This window comes from Capra hircus, chromosome 19 (assembly GCF_001704415.2).
Source record: "Capra hircus breed San Clemente chromosome 19, ASM170441v1, whole genome shotgun sequence".
NCBI lineage: Eukaryota > Metazoa > Chordata > Mammalia > Artiodactyla > Bovidae > Capra > Capra hircus.
The window spans coordinates 38712764-38737363 of record NC_030826.1 but is presented as its reverse complement, the minus strand read 5'-3'; the positions used below and the strand labels follow the sequence as shown (position 1 = coordinate 38737363).

At 56.0% G+C, this 24600-nt stretch overlaps 1 protein-coding gene across 1 annotated transcript in view; it reads right to left on the bottom strand.

The window, feature by feature from the left end:
* The window catches only part of ARHGAP23 (Rho GTPase activating protein 23), a 70751-nt gene that overhangs the window by 42653 nt on the left and 3498 nt on the right, over positions 1-24600 (bottom strand). Inside the window, 4 exon segments of the mRNA XM_018064971.1 lie at positions 159-237; positions 353-448; positions 1645-1672; positions 4330-4491. Of these exon segments, the coding sequence (XP_017920460.1) occupies positions 159-237; positions 353-448; positions 1645-1672; positions 4330-4491 (365 nt within the window).

Here is a 24600-nt window from a genome sequence, read left to right as displayed (position 1 = left end):
GAGACAGGGCAGGGGGTCAGGCCAGGCTGAGGCAACAGGGTCTGGGAGAACAGGGATCCTGGTCGCCAGGGCACCACCAGGGCCGAGGGGGAGGGTGTGGAGGGATTCAGGGAGTGGGCTGGGGGCTCTGATGGGAGAAGGGAGGCAAGGGCGCTCACCTATTCTGGATCAGAGCTATGACCTGGGAGTAGGTCTTCCCAATGACGCTCTCCCCATTCACCTTCACCAGCCGGTCTCCTGGGGACCAGGGGCAGGGTCACAGGTGAGCAGGTCAAAGGGTGTCAGTAGCCCCACCTGAAACCCCCTGCATCACATATGGATGACAATGAGCCAGGTAACTGAGACAGCTCACCTGTGCGAAGGCCCGCCCTATGGGCGGGGCCATCATCCTTCACATTCTTGACAAAGATGGTGTCCATGGGCTCCAGGCGGTGCCGGGGGGAGGGTCCTGCTGAGCAGCAGTCAGGTTAGCTGGGGATGACTACTGAAGGTTACACCCATGCACAGCTACACACACAGGGGACACACACTCAGAGAATGAGCACACTCACACGGACACAAAACAGAGCCGCACATCCACAGGGACACGGACACACAGGACCAGACAAAACACACTGCTGGGAGGATGGAAAGTTACATGGACGCACGGAGTCGCTCCTTAACTGGCTCCTGTGTCCTAGCACCATGCTAGAAACTAGACCTCAGAGGAAGGGCAGATGTGGCCCCTGCCCATCCCGAGCTCATTGTCTAGTGGGGCAGGCAGACACGCATGCACACGCGCACACACACACACATCACAAGACAAAAGAAGGGTGCCGTGAAAGTCCAGTAGGCAGAGACACCTGCACGCTCAGAGAGCGTCCACATCCAGACCCAGGGAGAGCTGAGCAAGGCCCTGAGGCTCACAGACACCCTGACCTCCCACCCCACTCCCTTCCCCAGGGTCAGGGATGCAGAGGCCCGCAATCCCAGGACTGGCACTCGTTCCTTGATGACATCACGCTACATCCCAGGATTACTCCTCTGCTAAGTGCTGGATCCATCAGAGAAACAGGCCTGCACTAGGCCGGGTGGCTCCTCCCCCATCACAGGCCTCTGCAGTGGAGATTCAGAAAGACAGAGTCCCCACACGCGCCCAGTAGAAGCCTCAGCGGCAGACAGGGAAGCCTGCCTATTCAAGGAGTTCTGCCTTGAATACCCTGGGAAGCCATTTGGGAGAGCAAGGGTGACAGCCAGGGGAGTTAGTCTCACATCTGGAAACAGAAGGACTTCAGGGCCGCCCTTATACCCCGAAAACCCTAGTGTCTCTGCCCCCAAGGACAGGCCTCAATCAGCCTTCCCACCCCCAGGGCCCTGCAGGTCCCACCTGAGCCTCCACCTAGGCTGGGAGTAACTCTAGGGCAGGGGCCAGGGCTTAGAAACCCATTTGGTCCCCAGAACACCACCCCCAGTGTGAAATGGACAGGTCCGAGGAAGACAAATGCGGAGAAAAGAGAGGGAGCAGAGAGTAAGCATACGTGCCAGTGGATACACAGGAAAGAGCAGACAGGGGCCGCAGTCAAGGGCAGAATCCACGCCGACCCGCAGGAGAGGGCCAGACACAGAGCGGGACCCCAGCCCAGCCCAGCCCAGCCCACTTCTTACCTCCTCCTCGGCCTCCATTCTCTTCCTCCTGCAGGGGACAGAGGCGGGTGTGGGCCCTCGGCAGCACAGCGGGAACCCCAGCTTCGACGAGGTGGGCCCCTTCAAGCTCCCCCACCCATCAGCCTCCCCTCTTATCATTCTTCAACTAGCCCAGAAGCCAGAGGGGGAGGGAAGGGTGTCCACAGGGAGGTCACATCCCAGGCAATGTCCCCCAGTCACAGCAGCCCTCTCTCATGCCTGCTAGTCCTACCACATCAGCTCATCTGAAAGCCCCCAACCCAATGGGGGACTCAGGACCCCTTCCCTTGGAGAGCTCGAAGCCCAGTGGAGGAGGGGTCATACCCACTGACACACAGACAGGACCCAGGCGGACACAGATAAGCAGGCATGACAAGTGCAAACAGTGGCTATCAGCTCTCAGAGAATGGGGAGGAGAGGCCTGATTAGTCCCTCTGGGAGGGGGCGGTTTAAAGCAAGTTTCAGGCCAGCTGAAAGAAGGCATTAGGGTGAGGTGAGCAGAGTACGCAGGCACTCAGTGGCAGAAATAGGACTCGGTCAGCTGAGCTGAAGCAGAAAGAGAGTCAACACCCGCAAGTGACAAGAGTCAGACTCAAGCTTTCAGGTCCAGAAGGAAAGAACGAGGGAGCCAGTGAAGCTCTTGAGTGGGAGAGAGTAGATATGAAAATGTTTCCAGCATCTAGGTGCAGGGCTAAGAAACGGCCTCAAGGAGACCCACGAGGGAGGTCTCTGGGCTCATCCTCGTGAATGAGGAGGGAAGGGCACTGCATTTGGGGAGAAATCAGAAAAAGGCAAGAAGAAATCAGAGAGACAGGCCAGGCCAGCGGGGTGCAGCATCTTCCAACTGCATAGGACCTTTGGGGTCATCTTGTCTAATCTGTTCCACAGATCACCACTTTACAGACAACAGGGTGTGATTTGTCCAGGGCCACTCAGAGACAACAGAGCAGCCAGTGCTGGACCCCAGGAGTCTGGGGCGCCTCAGCCAGGACAGGAAGCCGCGGGGCTCTGCTGGAGAGCAGTCCCTCGGCGCCCGCCTTCCCGAGCGGGGTGTGTGCCCGCTGATATGAGCTGACAGCACTATGAGCGGGCGGCAGCGGCAGATGGATGCATCTAGACGGGTGAGCGCCCTGCAGGCTCCCAGCCCTGGGCATGTTCTGGAAAGGGACGGAGCCCGTCCCTGGCTTGCCCTGCCCTGGGGTCTTCCACGTGAGCAAGGTCTCTCTGAGACATAGGCCGACCACCCAGCCTAGACCACTTGAGCTGCATCTGCAGGGCCACCCTCCGGAGGTCCCCTGAAAGAAGGAGGAAGGTCCAGAAAGGGGGGACATTCTGGGGAAGGAAGGACCCGAGGTTCCAGGGAACTGGGAGGCTGGTGTCCTTGGGCATAGGGGGTGAGGCAGTGCTCCCACCACACGCCATCAGCCCCTCTTACAGCCAATGAGAAGATTTGGCTCACACCCAGACTCAAACACGGGTGTGAGAGCTATGCAGCGATATGCACACATGAAGCATATATATAGACACATGTCTAGATATACACACATGTGTGTGCATGACTAGCATACCATGCACGCATGTGTGCATACAAAGAAACACGAGCAGGCACACGGACCCAGGCAGAGAAATCCAATGCCTTGGTTCTCTGGCAGGTGGGACTAAGCTCCCTGTCCCTCAACAGCTGTGCAGGCTGGTCCCAGCCCTGGGGGAGGGGAGAAACAGGTTCATGGGCCCCAAAATAAATCGTTCTCCCCTCCTGCTGGGAGAGAGGAGGGGAAGGGAATTGGGCCCTCCTGGGGAGTCCTGGTTCCTGCCTAGGCCCCCCTCAAGCCTTCCTGTCAGGGACCACCCCCTGCCCCCAGCCCATACCGTGGCTCGGTTTGAGTAGCCCCAGTTCCTGGACTCAGAGAACCTTATATTTATATTAGGCCTGGAAGGGTTCCTAGGGGTCAAATAGATAAATACCCTCAGGTGACAGCAGCAGAGATGGAGCCCAGAGAGGGTGAGACTACCCAAGATCCACCGTGAGTTAGGAGCTGTACCAGCACGGGGGCCCAGGTCCCCAGCCCAGCACAGGGCTCTTTCTAGGCCCAGAGCTGAGGCCACCAAGGGCCGGGGGCGCTCTGGGAGGGGCCCCGGAGGTGTGTGAGGACAACTGCCCTAGAGCTCAGGCCGCAGAGGGTCAACTAACCCAGCTCAGAAGTGGCCAGTAGGCAAGGGGTCCTTGGAAGCCCATCTCCTGAGAAGCTGTTCACCTTCCAGAGGCCACGAGTCCCGGGGTTAGGGGAGCATCCTGACTCCCCCACCTCTAGCTCCTTGCCCCAAGCCAACCACCCATTCTCCTTAGAAGACTGAGCCCAGAGCAGATCAGGGTCCTTGGAAGCCCATCTCCTGAGAAGCTGTTCCCTTCCAGAGGCCACAAGTCCTGGGGTTAGGGGAGCATCCTGACTCCCCCACCTCTAGCTCCTTGCCCCAAGCCAACCACCCATTCTCCTTAGAAGACTGAGCCCAGAGCAGATCGGGGGCTTGTCATGTCACACAGGCGACCCAGCCAGGGCCGCCCCTGCCTCTCAGTGCCCCGCTTCCCCAGGCACAGAAGCACCTGGAGGAGAGCACAGAAGAGTCACTCTGAAGGCGCCCTCAGGGCAGGCAGGGGCACGGGCCTACCTTCAGGCTGCAGTGCACGGCGGACTCGGGTGGGTACACGATGAAGTGGCGCAGGGTGAAGCCGAAGCCATCCTGGAGGTTTTTGTGCAGGAGCAGCGTCCGTGGGCCCTGCCAGGGGAGGGAGCGCGCGGGAGAGCACCCATCCCTCGGGCCCAGAGGCAGCTGCGGGAGCAGAGCGAGCAAGGGTGAGATGCCAGTCCACACACAGCCTCCTGCAGCCTGGGGGACCTGGGGGGACGGCCGGGGCCCACCGACCCGGCTGTGCCCAGACCCCTGCTCCCCTCTCCTTTCCTCTCCCACACTCATCAGCCCAACAGTTTCCTTTTCCTTTTTTTCCTCAGTCCCCTCAAGACACCTGTGCATCCAGGGAAATGCTGGTGCAGCAAGTCAGGTGTCCGTTCTGTTCAGTTCAGCCAAAGCTCACTGACTCTGGACACACAGCCTTCCTGCCTGGGAAGTGCCCGCTGCACAATCTCACACACACACATGTGCACGCAGACACGGGCACAGACACACCCCACACGCACTCACGTAGACGGGACACACCACAAACGCCCAGACAAGAACGCTCATGTGCAAAGGTGCAGACACACCAATGAGCACACACATGCTCACGGAGACACAGACATGGGCACGCAACACACACAGGCACAGACAGACTGACACACACACGCATCCTTCAAGAGCAGCAGCAAGAAGACGCGAAGAACCGTGAGTCACAAGGGACAGTCCGCCGAAGGGGCCAAGCCCAGTTCCGGTTGGCTCACCAGAACTGAGTGGAGAGCCGGGTTGGGGAGACACTCCACTGCCCTCTGGCCACCCCACCGGAGTACTTGGGATTCCCCAAGATGTCAGGGCAGAGGGTGTCTGAAGAGGGTTTGGGGGCACATGGGTGTGTTTCTGGGGCAAGAGGCAGAGAAGGAGGTTAGTGCCTGAGAGGAGGTTCCCTTCAGGTACCCTGCTCAGACACAGAGGGAAAGTGGGTGACAGGAGGGCGTTAAAGTGAAGGGCAGTTTGCCTGCTGAACAGCCAGGACAGCTCCCTCAGGGGTTCACTAACCGCTGATCTCAGGCAGCCTAACCTACCTGGTGCCCCTAATCCAAACCACTCGGAGAGCGAGAAGCCCCTCCCCTCCCTCAATAGTCCTCATCCCCTGGCTCTTCCTTGGCACCAGGCAGGAGGAGCCTTCAGCTGCAGAAGAAAGGCGCAGCTGGGTGCAGAGGGAAGAAGATTCCGGGGTGAGGAATTCACCCGGCAGGAATTTCACTACGAAATCCCCCTCATTCCCCACCTCTAATGTACTGCAACTCTAATGCACTCATCCTAAGAAGCCCCTGCCTGCAGCCAGCCACCCTCCGAGATACACATCTGGCAGAAGGCGTGGACCCTGTGCTCAGCCCGAAGCTAGGGATTTCTGCGTGGGGTAGGGGCTGGGCTCCATGGGGCAGGAGGTTTGAGGAGGGAATATCCTCAAATCTCAGAAGATTAAAGTGCCACAGAAGTAACAGGCTTGCTTAATACAGTTCCAGAAGACACAGCCAGGTGGAAGATTTGAGAAGGCCAAGCGAAGCTCCTAGCCAGGGAGATCATTCTAATATATACGTCTGGAAAGCGACCCAGATGGGGCTGTGAGCGCTCTGTCCTCACAAGGGCCTAAGTGAAAGCTGGATGACCCCCATCAGGGAGGCCATAGGAGGCCTCCGCCTTTTCTGGCATCAGGCGGAAGGTCTAATGATGCCCTCTCAGCTCCTTCCACTTGTGGCTATAGCCTGGACACTCCCACTGAGCCCCACACACCCACGGGGGTCTGAGGAGCCCAGAAGAGAAAATTCTCTGGGAATTCTGCTGAGATCTGAAATCCCCTGGATTTCCTATCTCTGCTGATCTGGCAAGGAACAGATGAGGAAGAGAAGAGGGCCTCTGGGGACCCTCCACTGCCCTCTCCTACCAAAACCCCTGCTCCTGCCTAGCGTGGAGCGCCTCCGCTGCACGTCCTCCACCAGGCTCTGAGCTGAGGCTGTGTGCAGGGCCTATTGTTTTGCTGGTGTCCTGGATTAAGGTTTAAGCCACCAGCTGCCCCAGTGATGAGAAGTGGCTGGGACAGGTCCCCGCACGCCCCCCGCCCCTCCCCCAGCACACATCCTGCCTGGAGCTGCCAGCTGCCTGGGGGTACCACTCCCCGGGGAGGAGGGGCCTGTAATCAAGGGCAGTGGGCATGCCTTTCTCTCTCGGGTCCTCTCCTCACCCAGGCACCACTGGTGCTCCCTCCCTTATCTCTTTCCTCTTTTCCTTCCTTCCAAGGCCCCTTCCCCCATCCCTGCCAACTAGGCGCCTGAGAATGTCAGTGTGGTAATCCCCCTGCCACAGTAACCACAGCCCTGCCTGAAGAGGAGACACTGCAGCCCCCATCAATGACCAGATTTGGCAGCCCTCCTGTGGGAAGTTCTTCCTTAGGTTTAACCTCAGTCCTTCATGCTATGTAACCTCAGTACACATGCATGTTTCCTCTGCTCTCCTCCTATCTGGGACAGCTCTGGGTCTTGCTCTCATCTTGCCGGGGAGGGAGGTGACAGATGAAGAAACAGAGAAGGGACCAGCAGTGGAAAGTCATTAGACTGGGAAGAGGTACAGCTCACACACACATCCCCATTTGTGCTATCTGAGGTAGGTACAGAGACAGAGGAAGGAGAGAGGCAGGCTCAGGGGACACAGGGACATCACCAAGTAATGCCCCCTAGTCCAGATCCACTTCCAAACGCTCCCACCCTCAGGTCAGGAGAGACATCCAGAAATTCCCATTGATGGTGGGAGAAGGGCAGGTGGCCCCAGGGCCACAAATAAGACAGAACTGGACATGTGATGGGCTGGCAACACCAGGAGCTAGAACCCAGGAGTCCGGCTCCTCCCCTCCCCCAGGAGTATAAAGAGGTCATTCCGGGGAGCACAGCGTTCACGCTGGGCATGGTGCCCACTGTGACTCACACCCTGCCAGCCTGGTCGATCTCGGACCTCAGAAACACTGTCCCCACCCCCACCCCACCCCCACCCCAGCCATGTCAGTCCTCACCCTGAGGTCACTCATTACCTCCTTGGCCCGCTTGAAAACCCTGTGTGTCTCTGTGCCCAGGTCCCCTCCCAGGGAGAGGGCAGAGTTCTCACTCAGGGTCACTGTCAGCCCAAACTCTCCAGGATTCCATGCCCTGGCATCTCTTCAAACAACCCCGGTCCTTTCCATCTTTCTCCCACCTGTAAACCAAGAGGCTTGAGCCCACTGCAGGCCACCACCAGACTGGGGGTTGTCATCCAGCACCCCCAGAAAAGGTCTCAGCCACCACTCTGAAGCCCTCACCTGCATCTCTCCAGCTCCTCACTCCCTCCCCACTCCGGGGCATGGGTCCCGGAAGACTGGGCCCCTCGCCCCGCTGGCCCCCGCGGCGCTCACCCTGGCCGGAAGCGCCCCCGGTGCGCCTCGGTCGCTGTGGCTGAGGCAGGGCAGCCAGAGGCAGCGCGGCTCCGGGGCGCTGCAGTCCACGCCGACGGCGCGCTCCCAGCGCCAGCCCCCGGCCCCCGCGCGCTCCACGCGCCACACAGCGCTGCCCACGAGAGCCGCGGCTGGCGGGGGCCCCCGGGGCCGGCCGCCGCCCCGGCCCCAGCGCGCCGCGGGCCCTTCTTCCGGAGCCCGGCGCGCCGCGCGGGGGCCGGCGGCCGCTCCTCGGCGCCCGGCGGGCGGCGTCCTCGGTCCCCTCGGCGGCGGCGGGCGGGCCCCGGGGGTCCCCGCCCGCCCCCCGGAGCCGCGGGCCCGGGGCCCTGGGGCCCCGAGGGGACGGACGGCCCGCGCGGACAGCGGCAGGACGGCTGTAGCGGCTCCCCACCTCCCACGCCTCTCCGCCGAGCGCGCCTGAGCCCCGACACACCGGCGAGTCGCGCAGGGCAGACGCCTCCCCCTCCGGGGCGGCCCCTGTCCGCGGCCGCCCCATCCCACACACACACACACCCACACAGGAGAGGCCCTGCGCAGTGCCCCCGCAGTCACACACTGCACACCCCGTGCAGGCGCGCGCGCATGCATACACACACACACACACACACACACACACTCACGCGCACATCCCACTCACAGGAAAACTCTCCGTACCCGCACGCACCCGCTATACTCCTTCCAGTCCAAAGCTCACACATCTTGCTGCGCCCCAGAGAAAATACACACTCGCATGGGTACACATGTAAACATACACCCAATCCACCTTGCCACACACACATCTAGGCACCCCACACCCTCCCCCCACAGGTACACTCACGCTCCCTATGTCCACATGCCCCACAGAAACACACACACAAGCACACTACACCCCTCATACACATGGCGTGCATGGAGACCCTTCTTTATGCACACATGCTTTGGACACCCTCCCATGGATATAATGGCCCCCACCTCCCACTGAGACACATTTGCAAGCATATCCACTGTGCCCTTAAAAGCACACCAGGCCCCCTCCTACCCACCCATCCCTACCCACACTCACACACCCCACAGGGAGACTCACAAAACCCACAAAGGCACACACCTATAGGACTTGTACACACTACTCAGCACATCCACTCAATGCATTGCTGCTGTGCCCCCTCAGGTCTCTCTCTTTCACACACACACACACTCTCACACGCACTGCCCTGCACAGGCAGCAGCTCTCTCTTATACCACCCTGTTTCACAGTCATGTTGTACACTTCCCACCACCAGCCATGGGAACATGTAGCCGCCCCTCTTCCCCAGGACCCCCTGTCCATTAGCTCGACCCAGAGGGGACACAAGAAGCCGACAGCGGGCTCCAAGCTGGCCCCCACTTCACCCCCAGCACGTGAGTCAGACAGGAAGCCGGAGTCACGGCAGACCCTGTCCTCCGCCCCTTCCTGCTCCCTCTCTTCCCAGGCCCCTTCCCGGGTGGGGTCGGCAGAGGCCTGGGCTAGCGGGTGTCACCACCGCCGTTTCTATGCACTTGACTGTTCAGCGTGTGCTTGTCCCACACAGTGGCTCACTGGGGTCTGGGGCCGCTGCCCTGGCCGTTTTCAGAGAGGGAACCAATAGAAACCCAGGAGCACCCAGTCTGTGAGGGCGGCACTGGGACTCCAAGCCCAGAGCGCCTTCATTCCAACTTTGATCTCACCCCTAAACTCTAGCCAACACCAGGGAAGGAAGGCTGAGGGCAGCAGGGAAGAGACCAGCCAAACTCCGCTCTCAGATCTAGGAGTCAGGGAGGGAGAGGCATAGGGCTGGGCCCTTGCAGGGGAAGCCACCAGAAGGGAGAACCAGGCAGAAGAGCCAGCATCCCTTCCCTCCCTCATCTCCATCACCTGCTGTCCTGGGAAAGGACAGGCCAGGATGGAGGACCATGTGGGAGGCAGAGGAGAGAGACAGAGGAGCACAGGGAGGACGCGAGACCAAGGGGCAGAGGGAGGAGAAATAAAGGCCCGTGCGGGTGGGCAGGAGCGAGGGAGGAGGCGGAAGGGTGAGGGTGAGGCGTGTGGGGCCGGGAGCGGTTTTGTTCTCCTGTTTCCTGTTTGCTGCTAGCTGGGCCCCCAGTGCAGGAGCCAGACCCCCACCCCCTCCCTGGCGGAAGCCAGACGGGAAGAGGGAGGCTGCCATCAGCGCTGAGTCAGGAGGGCTTGGGGCAGAGCTGGAAAGGACCATCCATGGTCAGGGGGAGCAGGACTCCTGGCATCTGCATCAGCAAGCTCCCCATCGTTAGAAAAGCAAGGCCTCTGGGTCAGGACCACTCCTGCCTTTGTCATGCCCTCCAAAAGCCAGGGCCTCAGACCACCTGGACTGCCCAGATGTCCTCAGACTCTGCCACCCCAGATGAAGGACTATGACCATAGGGACATCCTGACTCAAAGCCTGACCTGCTTTCCCAGAAGGCAGCCAGGTAGTCCCTCCAGCTGCCTGATTGCCTTTCCTCTTGCTGCAAGTCTGGTCCCTGGTTCTGAGAAAATGGGCTCACTCTCCCCTCTCGTACCCCATGGAGTCTCATGGGCAACAGGTGCTGACATGTCCTAGTGTCCAGATCAAGAGCCTACCTCCCTCCCTCGAAACGGGTGAGGGTTCTGAGGGCTGCGGGGAGAGGAGAGGTGGACAAGCAGCACCAGGTTTGTGTTCCGGGCTGCAGAGACCTGGGAAATACAGGCCATCTGTGACACCCATCTCCTGGCAGGGGCAACAAGGCCCCCAAAAGCAGATAACAGCCTCCTCCAACACAAACCGACACCTTCCCCACCCCACCCTCTCCACCCCAGCTTCCTCGGTAGGGATGTCAGGTGCAGGGTACATATAGTAGGGCCTAGAAACCTATACACAGCTTGAATAAATGATCCTCCAGGCCTGGGGAGCCTCTCAGCCACCTCCCCCATTTCCTTTGGGAAAGGAATGTGGGGTGGGCCCCAGAGTGCAGTCAGGGAGGGGGCCAAGGGCTGGGAAATACCAGGCGTAGCTGAGATTCTATTCCAAGCCTTCCTGCCTGGTGTGAGTCCTCCCCTACACCCTCCCGGCTTCCTCCCCCCAAATCAGGAATTACCCCGCTGAGCAGTCTCTCCCATCATCCTCTAGTTTGACCAGCTTGCAAAATCCATTCAACCTTATCTTCCTGAAGGTCCCTGGGGAGGACTTGGGGACTACACTCCCAAAGGGAGGGCATCCAGTCTTCCTCTCTCCAGATGAGATCATCCTTTACTGTTTGAAAGCACTTTCACTTTATCTCATTTGATCCTTACCCTAAGAACTGGATATGCGAAATTGTTTTTATACCCATTCTTCAGATGCAGGAACTGAGACTCAAAGAGGACAAATAACTGATTCAAGGCTGACTTTTACTAAGCTGGGACCATCCTAGGATTCTAACTGACTCAAATCTCTTTCCATTATCCTCTTATTTATCTGTTCAGGAACCTAGTGCCTGCTGAGGGCCAGGTGCTATGCTGGGGGCTGGGACACCTTAGAAGATAAGACAAATGCAGACCTCACCCTCAGGACACTTACAGTGCTATCCTAGCTCCTGAAATCTTCAGGGGTCTCCAGTTCTAGATTCAGGCCCAAGCCAGATGCCTTCACCCCCACCAACAGAGACCCACACACACACACCAAAGGAGCCCCTGTGTCAGGGATTCAAGGCCTCTTCTCTCTGGAAAGGGACAGCTTGTTTGAGGGTGGCGTTCGGGGCCTCCCAAGTTAGCCTTTGAACCAGAGGGTGGACGGGGCTGGTGGAGCGGAAGGCTGCAGGGGCCAGCCTGACAACCGGGAGCTGGGGAGAGGAGAGCATCCTGGGGCCCAAGGGTCAAGTGAGAGGCGAAGGAGGGAACGGACACTGCTGAAGGGCATGTGGTTCAGGAAGTGAGAGAGAGGGGTCTCTGGGCAATTCGCCTGCTTTTACTTCCTCTGGCTTGCTTAGTGCCTCCTCCCAGAACATAGGCTCCAAACTCTGAGACAAGCAATGCAACCACCCTAAGAGAATCATGTGGAATTTCCAAAGGTCTGACTGGTTCCATATGCCCACTGCACATGACCAAACTGGGACCCACTGACACACGTTGGGACCTGGGACCCTTTGCTGCAGTGCTTGCCCCTGGACAAAACTCTCCTCCAGCAACAAAATGCAAAGAAACTATATGGGACTAAAAATAACTGTACACATTTACAGTTGGGGCAAAATTATGGACTAAAGATACAAAGAGACCAAAAAAACCCAACTGCCACTTTTGAAGAGCCCAGAAGAAAAGCAGGAGTTTGGGAGAAAAAAAAGGGTATTACGAATGCCCTCTATATTCAACACCACCAGAGGGGTGGGCAAAATACCTAAGACACCCTTCCAGCCTGACTCTTGGACACACCCCTCCCCTCCCCCCATATAAGGAACAGGCCTGCCCCTTCCTCAGGTAGCAGCAAGCAAGGGAACTTGTTTGTTCTCTCTAGACTCTGCTGCAGCAGGGGCCCTAATAAAGCCTTGCCTGAATTTCCTGTCTGGCTTCTAGTCAATTTTTATTGATTGGGGAAGGCTAAGAACCCTGGTCGGTATCACCATAACCACCCCACAACCTCACATACAGACAGAGCAAATCCTCTGCCAGCCGGTCCATCCCAGGCATGCAGGCAATGTGACACCAAGGCATGCCCGCCCGCCCACGCCTGGGCCTCTGACCCCTGCCCCAGTCTCCCCGCTCAAGGGCGGCGCCCCCTCCCTCCTCCTCCACCCTTCTGCCCCATTCGGATGCCTGCTTCTCAGCACCGCTTGTGTGCAGCCTGACGTGCCCCAACAGGCGAAGCTGACAAGCCGGCCAGGCAGGCCCGGGTCTCCCCAACATTCTTCAGTGTGCAGATAACCCGCGTCACTGGGAACCTGAGGACCCCATACTTGGTCTCACCTGCAGGCAGTTGAGGGGGGTGGCTCGGGGGGTGGCTCAGAGGATCTCTCCCTATCCAGGGTCAGTCTTGCCCTGAGTGGGGGTGTGGTGACACTCCTCTCCCACTCTGAAACTGGGCCCCAGGAAGGCTGGGGGAGGGGAAGTTGAGAGAAAAAGGAGGAGGAAGCACTTGCGATGCCAGAAATCCAGGGGGGACCGACAGTCTCAAGCAGCACCGAATCCCCTAGTTTTTCCAGGAGAAGTATGGCTTGGGCTTAGCACGTGGACTCCAGGGTCCTCTGGAGTCCAGAAGTTCTGGGTCTGTGTCCTGTCTCTACTACTTCCTGGCTGTGAGACCTTGGGCAAATTACTTAACCTCTTTGAGCCTCAGCTCCTCACCAATAAAAAGGGAATGACACTTAAGTTCCACCTCATAGGTTGTTGGGAAAATCAAGTCAATTAAAGGAAGTCCTGAGTAGGAATTCAATAAATGCAAGCTTTTGTTTGTTGCTTTTTCTTTTAAAAGGCTTTTTTATTGAGGTATAACTGATGTGTAACATTATATTAGTTTCAGGTGTAAAGCATGATTGGCTATTCACATATATTTTGAAGTGATCACTACAAGTCTAGTTAAACATGTTACCACACTGCAGATTTTTTTTCCTGTGATGAGAACTTTTCAGATCTACTCTCTTAGCAACTTGCAAGCATATAATACTCTATTATTAACTGTGGTCACCATGCTATACATGACATCCCCATGACTTTACTTTTGGACTCCTTCCACACATTTCACCCACCCCCCACTTCTGGCAACCACCAGTCTATGAACCTGGTTTGGGTTTTTTGTTTGTTTGTTCGGAGGGTTTTCTTTTCAGATTCCACATTTAAGTGAAATCATACTTACAGTATCTCTCTTTCTCTGACTTATTTCATTTGCCCTCAAGGTCAGTGCAAGATGTTTTCAGCATCTTTTGGATATTCACACTCTCACACACCCAACCACACTCACGTTCAGACATACAAACAGCTCAGCCCCACGTACACAAAGACATAGTGACACGTACAGACGCTCAAGAAGGTCTGTACAGACCCAGGTGAACCTATTCACGTGGACATCACCATCATCTCCACTGCCAGCCCCCTACGTGCCCCACCTCCCCCTAATAAGCAGGGAGGACTCATCAGGAGCCCCCACACTTTTGTAGCAGAACTTCTTCAGGCCCTGAACCTTGTCTGTAGGCCCTTTGGGAATGAGGAAGGAGCAGCCAACACGAGACCCCAGGACAGAGCCTGCTCCCAGCAGACAAGGAGCATAGCGAAGGTGCCAGGCTGGCAGGGCCTCCTCCCAGCAGGAGAGCCACTGCCCTCCTCAGCGACACCAGAGGGAGGGGTCTTTCCTCGTAGTGGGAAATGAGCACTTCCAGAGCAGGGTGAGTCTGGAGCCAGCCACAAAGTAAACAGCTGGGCCATTGCCCAGGCAACCGTGGCCCCGGCGTGGGCTAGGGCGCACCACAGGCCCTCTCAACCCCTGATTTACTCCACTCAGCAGCCCCTCGACTGTCTCAAGGCATGCCCTTTCGGTAGCCATTCTGATCTCTGGGCCTGTCTGGGGACTCATCAGAAGGAATAAGCCGTGCTTTCTCCATGAGATTGGGCTCTTTGAGAGCAGGCTTGTTGTTGTTCAGCCCTGTTAGTCCAGAGTCTCTTCCCAGCAGTCAAGCCCTGTGTCCTTCCCTCAGATTGGAGAGTGCTCCAGGGCCTAGCCTGAGTCTCTCCCACTAGACTGAGAGTTTCCTAAGGATCATGGCTACTACATTTTCGGAAATGTATTTGTACGGCTAGAGTACCTTGTCTGTAGTAGGCTCTCAAAAAGTATTTGCCCGATGGTCAGAATGTGGACAAACTCGGACTCTTGCGCTTTGCTGGTGGGAATGCAAAATGGTTTATTTGCATTTTCAGAGACTGGACATGTGGACGTAGAAGGTGAAGGAGAGGAGGGGATGAACTGAGAGAGTGGCGTTGACACTACCACGTGTAAAACCGATGGCTAGCAGGAAGCTGCTGTAAAACACAGGGAGCCCAGTCTCATTGCTCCGAGATGACCCGGGGGTAGAGTGCGGGTGGTGGGAGGTAGGCTCCAGAGAAAGGGGATATGTGTATATTTATGCCTGATCTCTGTTATTGTTCATCAGAAATCAACACAACATTGTAAAACAATTATATTCCAATTTTTTAAATGGTAGAAAACAATATGGTGGTTATGAAAAAAATTAAACACAGAATCACGATATGACCCAACAACTCTACATCTGGCCGTGTGCCCAAAAGAAGTGGAAGCAGGGACTCAGACACCTGTACAATGATGTTCACAGCAGCATATTTCATGAAGGTTCCCTTTATGGAAAGGTAGAAACAACCCATTACGGATGAATTGGATAAACAAAATGTGATATGTATATATATATATACACAATGGAATTTTATTGTCTTAAACTCTGACATATGCCACAATATGGATAATCCGTGAAGACATTGTGAATTGAAAGTGAAAGTCACTCAATCGTGTCTGTGACCCCACGGATTGTAGTCCACCAGGCTCCTCTGTCAATGGAATTCTCCAGGCAAGAATACTGGAATGGGTTGCCACCTCCTTCTCCAGGGGGTCTTCCCGACCCAGGGATGGAACCGGGGTCTCCTTCACTGTAGGCAGATTCTTTACCATCTGAGCTACAATGACCGGTGAAGACATTATGTCCATGAAGACATTATGCTACGTGAAATAAGCCAGATCAAAAAGACAAGTATTGGAGCATCCCTGGTGGTCCAGTGGTTAGGGCTCCACACTTTCACTGCAGGGGGCACGGGTTTGATCCTTGCTCTGGGAACTAAGATCTGACATGCCACGTGGTATGGTTAAAAAGCAAAAAAAAAAAAGAGAGAGAGACAACACTGCTTTAAAAAAGAAAGATAAATATTGTATGATTCTGCTTTTATGAGATACCTAGATTCACAGAGACAGGAAATAGAATGGTGGCTACCAAGGGCTGGGGGAAAGGGGAATGTAAGTCATCCTTTAGTGGGTACAGAGTTTCAGTTTGGGAAGATGAAAAGGTTCTGGAGGTTTGTGGTGGTGATGGCTGCACAACGATGTGGATGGACTTAATGCCACTGAACCATAGTCTTAAAATATATATATATTATTGAAAGAAAATAGAACAAATGAACGGGTCCCCCAGTGGGGCCCCGGAGCAGGCCCTGCCCACAGTGGATGCCCAGGACAGCTGGGCACTGCATTCGGGGAGAACCTTTCCCTCCCATCCCTTTCCACTGTGTCCTCTCAGAACCCCTACTGTCATCTCTGGGGCCCTACTATTCCCCTGCAGGGGGAGGTCTCAGGACCAGGGGAGTCTGAACCTTGCACACAGTAGATCCTTAGCATTGGCATCAGGCTTCACTGGTGGCTTGGACGGTAAAGGATCTGCCTGCAATGTGGGGGAGCCAGGTTCGATCCCTGGGTTGAGAAGATAGGTTGGAGAAGGAAATCGCAACCCACTCCAGTATTCTTGCCTAGAGAATTCCATGGACAGAGGAGCCTGGTGGGCTATAGTCCATAGCGTCGCAAAGAGTCGGACATGACTAAGCGACTAACACTTTCACTTACCAGCTATCAGAGGCCAGAGAGACGGATGCAGTGTCTTGAAATGCCACATTCCAAGGTGCCAGGACCTTGGAAAAGCTTTTCTAGCAAAGTCAGGCTGAGTATGGGGCTCCTGATCCCCTGAGGTCTGACCCTCCCCTCAAAGCCTACGTACATATGTTTACACACCACTTGTAACATGTATACACACACCAGAATGTGCACAAAGAGGCAGATCCCTGTTCTCCCATGCTCTCTCAGGCACACACTCCAAGAAAACCACGCCCGCACGCTGAAGGATGCAGCCTTGGCAGAGACGCCGGCAGGTCCCACACGCGGCAGAGCCCCCTGCTGGCCCACTTATCTCCTTCACAGCCCAGACTGGGCAGGGAACCCTCATTCCCTCCACTCCCCTTCCCTGCGGCATTGTCCAGACCCCTAACCAGGGCCCAGGGTCAGACTCCCCGCCTGTTACAGAAGAGCAGAAGGACAGAGCGACTGTGGACCCTCAGGAAGGGTCTCACTTTGGTTGGTCAAGTAGGCCTGGAGAGAGGCCAGAGCCCTTTCTCAGACTAGATCGTGTTAGGGGCAGCCATTCCTGAAGGCCAGAGGATGCCTGCAGTGACTCTTCCCCAAAGTCATCATATCCGTTCTTTGACTCCACACTGAAAGGCTCATTCCGGAGGAGACTGGGGGAGAACCCTGGGCGTGGCTCTTCCTGTGGTCCCCTATCCCTCTCTCCAGAAGTTCTTCCTGTTGTCTGACCACCTGGGCAGAGACAACAGGTGCATCCACTGGTTTCTTTCAGGGGAGCGCTCAGTCCAAGTCAAGCTGAGACCACATCCCCTCCCAGGGCAGGTCTCAGCAGATTCTGAAAGTCTACCCAAGGGCACATGGGGCTCCCTACAGGGAGAGGTTCTCAGCTCCACCCCTGAAACCACCCACCCCCTCAGCCCAGGCCCTGCTCAACCTGCCCAGGTCATCCTACACCCCAGCGCACAGCGCAAGGCATAAGAGCTGAACCTCTCCCTAGTCCAGCCCGTGTTGCCCCTGAGGCAGCTGGAAGGGTGGAGGGGACGGTGGCTCTGCAGGGACAAATAACCTCCCCTGGCTTCTGCCCAAGAGGGAGCTGGGATGGGTTCTGGGCTGGGCTCTGTGGTCTGAAGAGGACAGACGGCATTGCTTTCGGCCCCAGATCCTCCCCCTCACCAGGTGCCAGGCTCTGCATTTGGGGACACTGTGACAGCCGCAGCAGTAATTAATATTTGTTGAGCCCTTGCTATAAGCCAGGCACGCTTCACATGCATCATTACCTCATTTAACAGCAGAGCAGCTTCTTAGGATAAGCGAGACACACACCCACACATCACCTTGGCCTCTGGGGCCCCCCACCCAGCCTGGTGCTGAGCTAAACCATAGGGCACCTAAGGGCGTGGGATAGAAGGCTGGTGAGAAGGAGACTTCTGGCCCAGCCTTGAGAAAGCTGACCTGGAGAAAGGGTCACACTTGCCAACGGTTTTGACTCTAGCCCTTTTCCGGCTGTGTCCTCGAGTTCGCATAGGTTTTATTTCTTCAGTTACAAAACAAAGGTAGGTATTGCAGTCTGACAAAGTTGCTGGGAAAGCATCCTGGGAACCGATAAGTGGGAGGGGTTATAGCCCGGGCCCTACATCCCACCATCCAAGAGTGGACTCTGTTTCCCACACGTCTCCTGAGCCCATCCACTTCACCATGTCTACCGCTCTGTTCAAGTCTCTGTCACCCCTCTGGCCCCTGACAGTCCGGATGCATTGTGTTAAATATAAGGACCACCAGGCCCTGTGCAATGAGCCTCTGGGTTCCATGCCCACCACACCCCCTTTCTCTGCGCTCTAGTTACCCTGGCCTCCTTCCAGTTCCTTTGAAGACTAGGCACGCTTCCAGCCTCAGGCCCTTTGCACATGCTGTTTCTGGAATGCTGTTCCCTCTTGCCCAGCTCCCTCCCTGCCTCATCAACCCACACCCTAATTAGTTCCAACCCACTCTGCAGTTCTCAGCAAAAGAGTCACTCCCCAGAGACACCTCCTCTGGCCCCCGGACCAGGTCAGATCTCACAGTACTCTTGAGATGGTATCTATATATTTATGAGGTTATTTTGACCAACATCTCCCCCCGGGGCTGCAGGTTCTGGAAGGCTGGGACCGTGTCAGCTCCTGGCCCAGCATGGATGCTCAGCACACTTGTTTCTGAATGTTCAGGAATGAGTGAGCTTCTCCTCAGAGAGGGTAGATGGTTGGCAAATCCCCATTCCGAGGAAAGGTCTGTCTGGGGCAGAGGCTGCTTCAGATCTTTGTCCATCTTCTTGTATTGCCCCCCACCCAACTCCTTCCTCAGTAGGAACCAGATTCAGAAAGTGGGGTTGCTGGAAGAAGAGAGGCAGGGGTGAGAAGAAAAGGGAAGCTGCTTGTCTCTTTTGCAGGGTCCACTGTCCCCATACCCCAGCTGGCCAAGCCCTTGTCCACTCAGCACTGGCCCACCACACCCACAGCTCTCGCTCCCTGGAATTTAACATTTGTCTTTCCCTCCCCCACCTTCCTTTAACTTCTCCCTTACCCTCCAGGTATCAGCTTGACTGTTTCTGAATAGCTTCCCAGACTGCAAGCTAAGGGACTTGCCAGGGAGCCACGGACAGCAGCAGCGCAGATTCAAGCCCAGGTCTGTCTGCCGGCGGCGGAGTCCAGGCTCTCAGCCACCTCATCACACGCCTCATTACTACGTTTCTCCCTTGAGGCCCAGCTGAGAGACACGCCCCCCTCTAGGCCTCAGTTTCCTCCCGAGGTTTCGGCCACCCCCAGACTTCAGGAAAACAGGCAGAGATGGAAAGTGGTGGAGGAGACACAGGAAGTTCAAGGGGAGGAAAGAGGAGTGGAGGGAAGGAGGAGCACAGAGGGCGGCAACCTCGGACCAGCCAGACGTGAGTAACGCCCAAGTATGCGAACTACGCCAGCCCCTGAGCTATGAATAGGGCGGTCAGGCTGGACGCCCAGGACGGCCCTTCACGCCCGCAGCCCCCGAGCCCAGCCCTGCACAAGGTCCCGAAATGGGGCAGAGGCCAAGGAGTCACGCTTGGGGGCGGAGGCTGAGCGGCAGGATCGAAGAGGTGTGGTCATGCAGATGAAATGCAAATAGAGAGCAACTGGCTTATCTGATTGGTGGGTCTCTGCCCTCCCGGAAGCGTGTCCCGAATGCGCTCGAGCATTGCGCTGGGCCCCTGCTCACACTTGTTTTTGGCCCGGCAGTCACGCTTCCCCAACAGTCCTTCCGGTCACCCCTGGGATGAGTCGCAATGATATGTGCAACCTCTCAACCTGTTCTGTCGAGGCCCTGGTTAGGCTCTGCAGTTGAGATACCATTCCCTGCCCACCTCAGGGCCAGGTCAGCCTCTCCTCCTTGGAGCTCGTGTCTGACAGCTGGGCTTTTGGAAAATTACAGCAGCCCATCCCTGCCTCCCCTTTTCTCATCAATGACCAAAGTGGGGAACACACTGGACCAGGAACAGGGCACTCAGTCCCCAGCCCAATGCAACCCCTTGTGTGCCCCTAAAAGATTCAGTCAACCTCAGAGCCTGGCTCCTCTTTCATTCTGGCATGACTGACTAGGTGTCCCCAAGGGCTAGGAGTCCAAGAGACCTAAGATCAGGTCCCAGCTGTATGACCCCAGTCAAAGACCATCTTTCCTTCATTATGCAGCCCCTACCTGGACTTCAAGGCTCAGCTGGGGGCAAGGAAAAGTGGCCCCCTTTCCAGGATGGGGACTGTGCTCCCAGGCTCTTTCTTGTCTGGGAAAGTAGCCATGACACACGATAGCCTTAGTTAGAATTCAGAAAGACCCAGATTTAAATTTGGATGCTGGATGACCTTTGGTGGAGTAATTTAGCCTCTCAGGGTCTTGGTTCTTATTATCTGTAAATGTACAACCACTTCATGACAGTACTTGAAAACTGATCAAAACAGGTTTCACCAAAGAATTCTCAACAATAGATTTGGAAAGAGGAGATGAGAGAAAGGAGATTAATCATATCACCAACTGGTTTTTAACCAATCCCTACAGAAATTCTACCCAGTGGCACTGTTTCCATCTTTCAACTCCCATCATCTCTTTTGTGACCACATTTACACTGAGATGATGTCGTGGTGAAGACACCATTTGAATCTTCTGTAGGTCTGTCTCTCTGGTTAGATCTGGCCAATTTTCATGGTAATGTTATTTGAGGGGTGGCAAGGGGTGTCTGCACTGGTGGATAGTATACATGCACATCTCAGAACCCCTTATAAAACCTTAGTGGAGCTTTTGGCTGGTGGGGAAGCAGATAAGGAACCTCTTGAGGGCAGGGCTGTTTCATATTCATCCATAGAGAGAGACTGGAACACAGACAGTGCACAGGAAACGGCCACCAAATGAACAAAGTCCGGTCTGGTCTGCATTAAGATCTCGCCACTGCCTGGTTTTCCCAGGCACTGAGCCTCCAGTTCTTGGCGTCAGGTCCTTCTCCTGCCCCAGGCTGAAAGTAGGGAGAGGGACACTCTCATGCAAGCCAGGCCTGGGAATGTCCTCAGCACCCTGGGCCACACCCAGTCTCAGAGAATGCTTTCCCTAGCACTGTGGGGATCTAAGCACCTGGAAGCCACTGGAGGAGGAAAAGGTCCCAGTGGGACAGGGAGGGGGACCCATTTCTTATCCCACCAGCAATCTTGGCCTTGCTGAGTGACCCCCATTACCTGACTCCCACTCTCCCCTCTTGGAGACATGCCATCCCCTCCTGGGCTGTGGGTCCAACCTCAGCTGCCCCCTTATCCCCTCACCCCCACCAGGTGCTGCAGGGCAGAGGGGGGCACAGTGCCAAGGCTTCATTAGAGCTAATGAGGGTTCAGCCCTTCAGATGCCAGTGCAAGATACAGGAAAGTACCAAAACCACCCGCAGCCCCCCCATCATGGCCTGGTGCAACCAGGGGCCACACCCTCGGAAGAGGAAAAGGAGATTTAGAAGTGTCTTCTCAAGTACAGAGAGTGCCGAGGTGTCAGGGGAAGATGGGGATGAGGGGCCTGAACCAGAAAAGAGCCTCAGGGTGAGGGAGGGGTCTTATCTGGGCTCCGAAAGCTCCACGGTCCACCGCTCAGTCCAAAACAACCCACCAACAGACACTCGGTCCTTCCTTTCCTCCCTTTCATGGAACACAGCAGGTCAGAGCTGGGGAGACCATGGGATCTTGTCCACTCCCCTTGGGTCAGAACTGAGCAGCCTGAACCTGCTTCTCACCTGGCATCCAGCCTTCCTCTTCCTCCCACTTTTGCCTGTCCCTTCCCCTCTGCTTCTAGCTCCTCGGCCTTGGACTTTCTCTAGGCCCAGAGGTGGGGGTGGCCTCATATCCATTCTCTTTCAGAGAATGCTGGAAACTGCAGTGGCGGGTAGAGGTCTGCACTGCAGCTTCCCCTTCTAGCCTTTCGGGGGCTCTCAGACACAGCCTCTAAGTCCTGCATCTACACCCAATTCTCTCCAAGGAGCTCTCACACACTTTGAGGAAATAGAAAAGGAAGAAGCTGCAGACTTAGGAGCCCACAGTCAGATAGAAATCAAGTTAGGGACTGTTGGAAACCAGGCCAAAATGAGCTCTGTCCTTCCCTAATTAACCCCCACTTGGCGGCCAAGACCCTGGAGTGGCTGTCCTTCCACATGGCTCCCACATGTCCCCCCAGTCTGGCCACATTCCTCCGGCCCACACACCTCCCACCAGCCCTCCCACCCGAAGGGGCCGGCGCCGGGTCTGTTTCCATCTTGGCTGTGGGTCTGTCATCCCCGTGCTCCGCCCCAGTTCTCTCCTCCCAGGGATTCAGGCTGAGCTTTGAAAGGGTCACTTCAAAGAGGACCTGCCTGCCGAGGGCCCAGCCAGACCCAGGGCTGGCTGCTGGGCCAGATTCCCGGTGGCCGGGGACAAAGGCCCCACTGTTCCCTCGACCCCCGGACGCCTCCAAAGGCACTGGGCATGAGAAGTCTTTCTTTCCCCAGTTCTGTTCCTTACAGGCCCCGGCTCTTTGCCACAGGGAGTGGTCCTGATCCCTCGTCCAGCTAAGTCTCGAGGGTGGGGAGGTCAGAGAACTACCCATTTCCCACCCCCACCATTCACCCAGTACCTTTGGGCAGCCAGGATGTGGAGGCAGCTTTGGGCTGACTGCAGAGCCCGCGGTCCAGACACCTACTGCCCCTCAGTCACCAAGCCCTTCCCAGGCCGCTTCTCACACCCATCAGAACCACACCCATCCTCCCAGGCCTCCTCCAGGCAGCCTTTCAGGACTCCCTTTCTTCAGAGGTGCCTCCCAGCCCAAACCACAGCAGCCTCTCACTCTTCTCCCCAGTTCCTGACAGCAGGGACCACATCTCACCTGCTCCTCTAATTTCTTACCACACAGCGCTGATCCCACAGCAGGGTCCTTAGGTTTTTCTGTGTTGACTCCTCATGCAATGCCTGAATTCTCTCTAGTCCAATCTGTGCTTGCTTACCTCCACTGGTGGGGGCCTCATTACCTCCAAGGACAAACAGGTCTTCAGATTTCTCCAACCATAAAGGGTTCTCTTTATTGAGCCCAAAGTGTGTCATTTTCATTTCTATCCACTGATTGTTGTTTGTTTAATAACAGTTTCCGCTAATAGTTGCAATTATCAGATGTCAGCCACCAGGTAAAGTATTACCTCATTTAATCCTTTCAACAATTTTGAGGGATTATTTCAGGGACAAGAAAATGGAAACCAAAAACAACTAAGTGAGTTGGCCAAGGTCATACAGTTAATAAGGAGTAAAGCTGAAATTTGAACCCCCTCAGGCTAAAGGCAAGGCCAGACACCCAGTGTGCCTCCCAGCGCACAGAGGCCACGCCAGACCTGGGGCTCTCATCTCCCGCTGGCCTGTCTATATTAGAAGGCAGACCACACTCCCCACACTTCTTTTTTCTTAGTTAGCTCCCACCAGCCTTTGTCAGCAGATGAAGTGTGGCCTGCAGATAGTGACAGTTTGATGCTAATTCAAAGCAGTCCATGGGGAACAGAGGGAGTCAAAGGGGAAGAAGTCACCTCCCTTGGGGTACACAGGCTGGAGGAGGCTGGAGACGGTGGCCTTGGGCTTCAGGTTTACAACTCGAGGTGACTGGAAATCCAACACCCCTTCCCGTGAGAGATGGAGAATTATCAGTTGTGCCAGGCCCTGTCCCAAACCTGCTACTCCATCCACCCTCAAACTTGAAAGGGAAGGAATCTTCCACCAAGATGGAGTGGGCATCTGGGCTGAGCATCTCAGGGCCAGAGAGATGAAAAGGGAACAGCCATCTTTAATCCAACTTGTCGTCTTTTTCCCACCTACCCATTGCTCTGCACCACTCCCTTAGAACTCTGGGGAAGGAAGGGAGGGAGTAAGAGCAAGAGAGAAGTCAGAAAGCTGGGGGCTCCCATAGGGTGTGGGCGAGCTTTTTTTTTTGGCCATGCCACACGACTTGCAGGATCTTAGCTCCTGTCCAGGTTCCGGGGGGCAAGCTCCTAACCACTGGACTGCCTGGTAAGTCCCCAGGGTGAGCTTTCCTTTCCTCTCCAGGTTTGGCTCAGGCAGTCCTGGCACAGAGAATAAGGTGGTACACCTCTAGGCTACCTTCCCAAGACTCTAACCCAGTTACCTCCAAAGGATTAGACTACAGGATTCCATGGTTTTTCTGCACAGTCGGTCAGTCAGTCAGTCAACAAACATTCTCAGAGCTCTGGCTGTATACCAGGCTCTGTGGATACCAAGATAAACACAGCACCTCTGAGGCTGCTAGAATAAGCATGGTCAACTCCCTAGCTCTTCCACTTACTAGCTGGGTGACCTCAGGAAGCCATATAATTCTTTGTGTCAGTGTCTTCATCCATCACATGGGATGGGGACAATGCACCCCATTGGAAGTGGTGGCCATGATTATTTTTCTTGCCCTCAAATAACTCCAGTCTGGCAGGGAGACTGATGTGTAGACCAAGCATCCCGATGCTGGTCAGAACTGGCACAGAGCACCCTAGAGGTCCAGGGAAGGGGCTGCTCCCCGGCCTGCATTTCACAAACATTTATGGAGGGCTGGCAGCTCTGTGCCAGGCACTGTGCTGGCCACTAGGGACACAGAGATGAACAGGACACATTGTCCACTTGTCCCGGCTTCTCCCTGCCCTCCCTTTTCCCTCCCAGTGTCAGAACC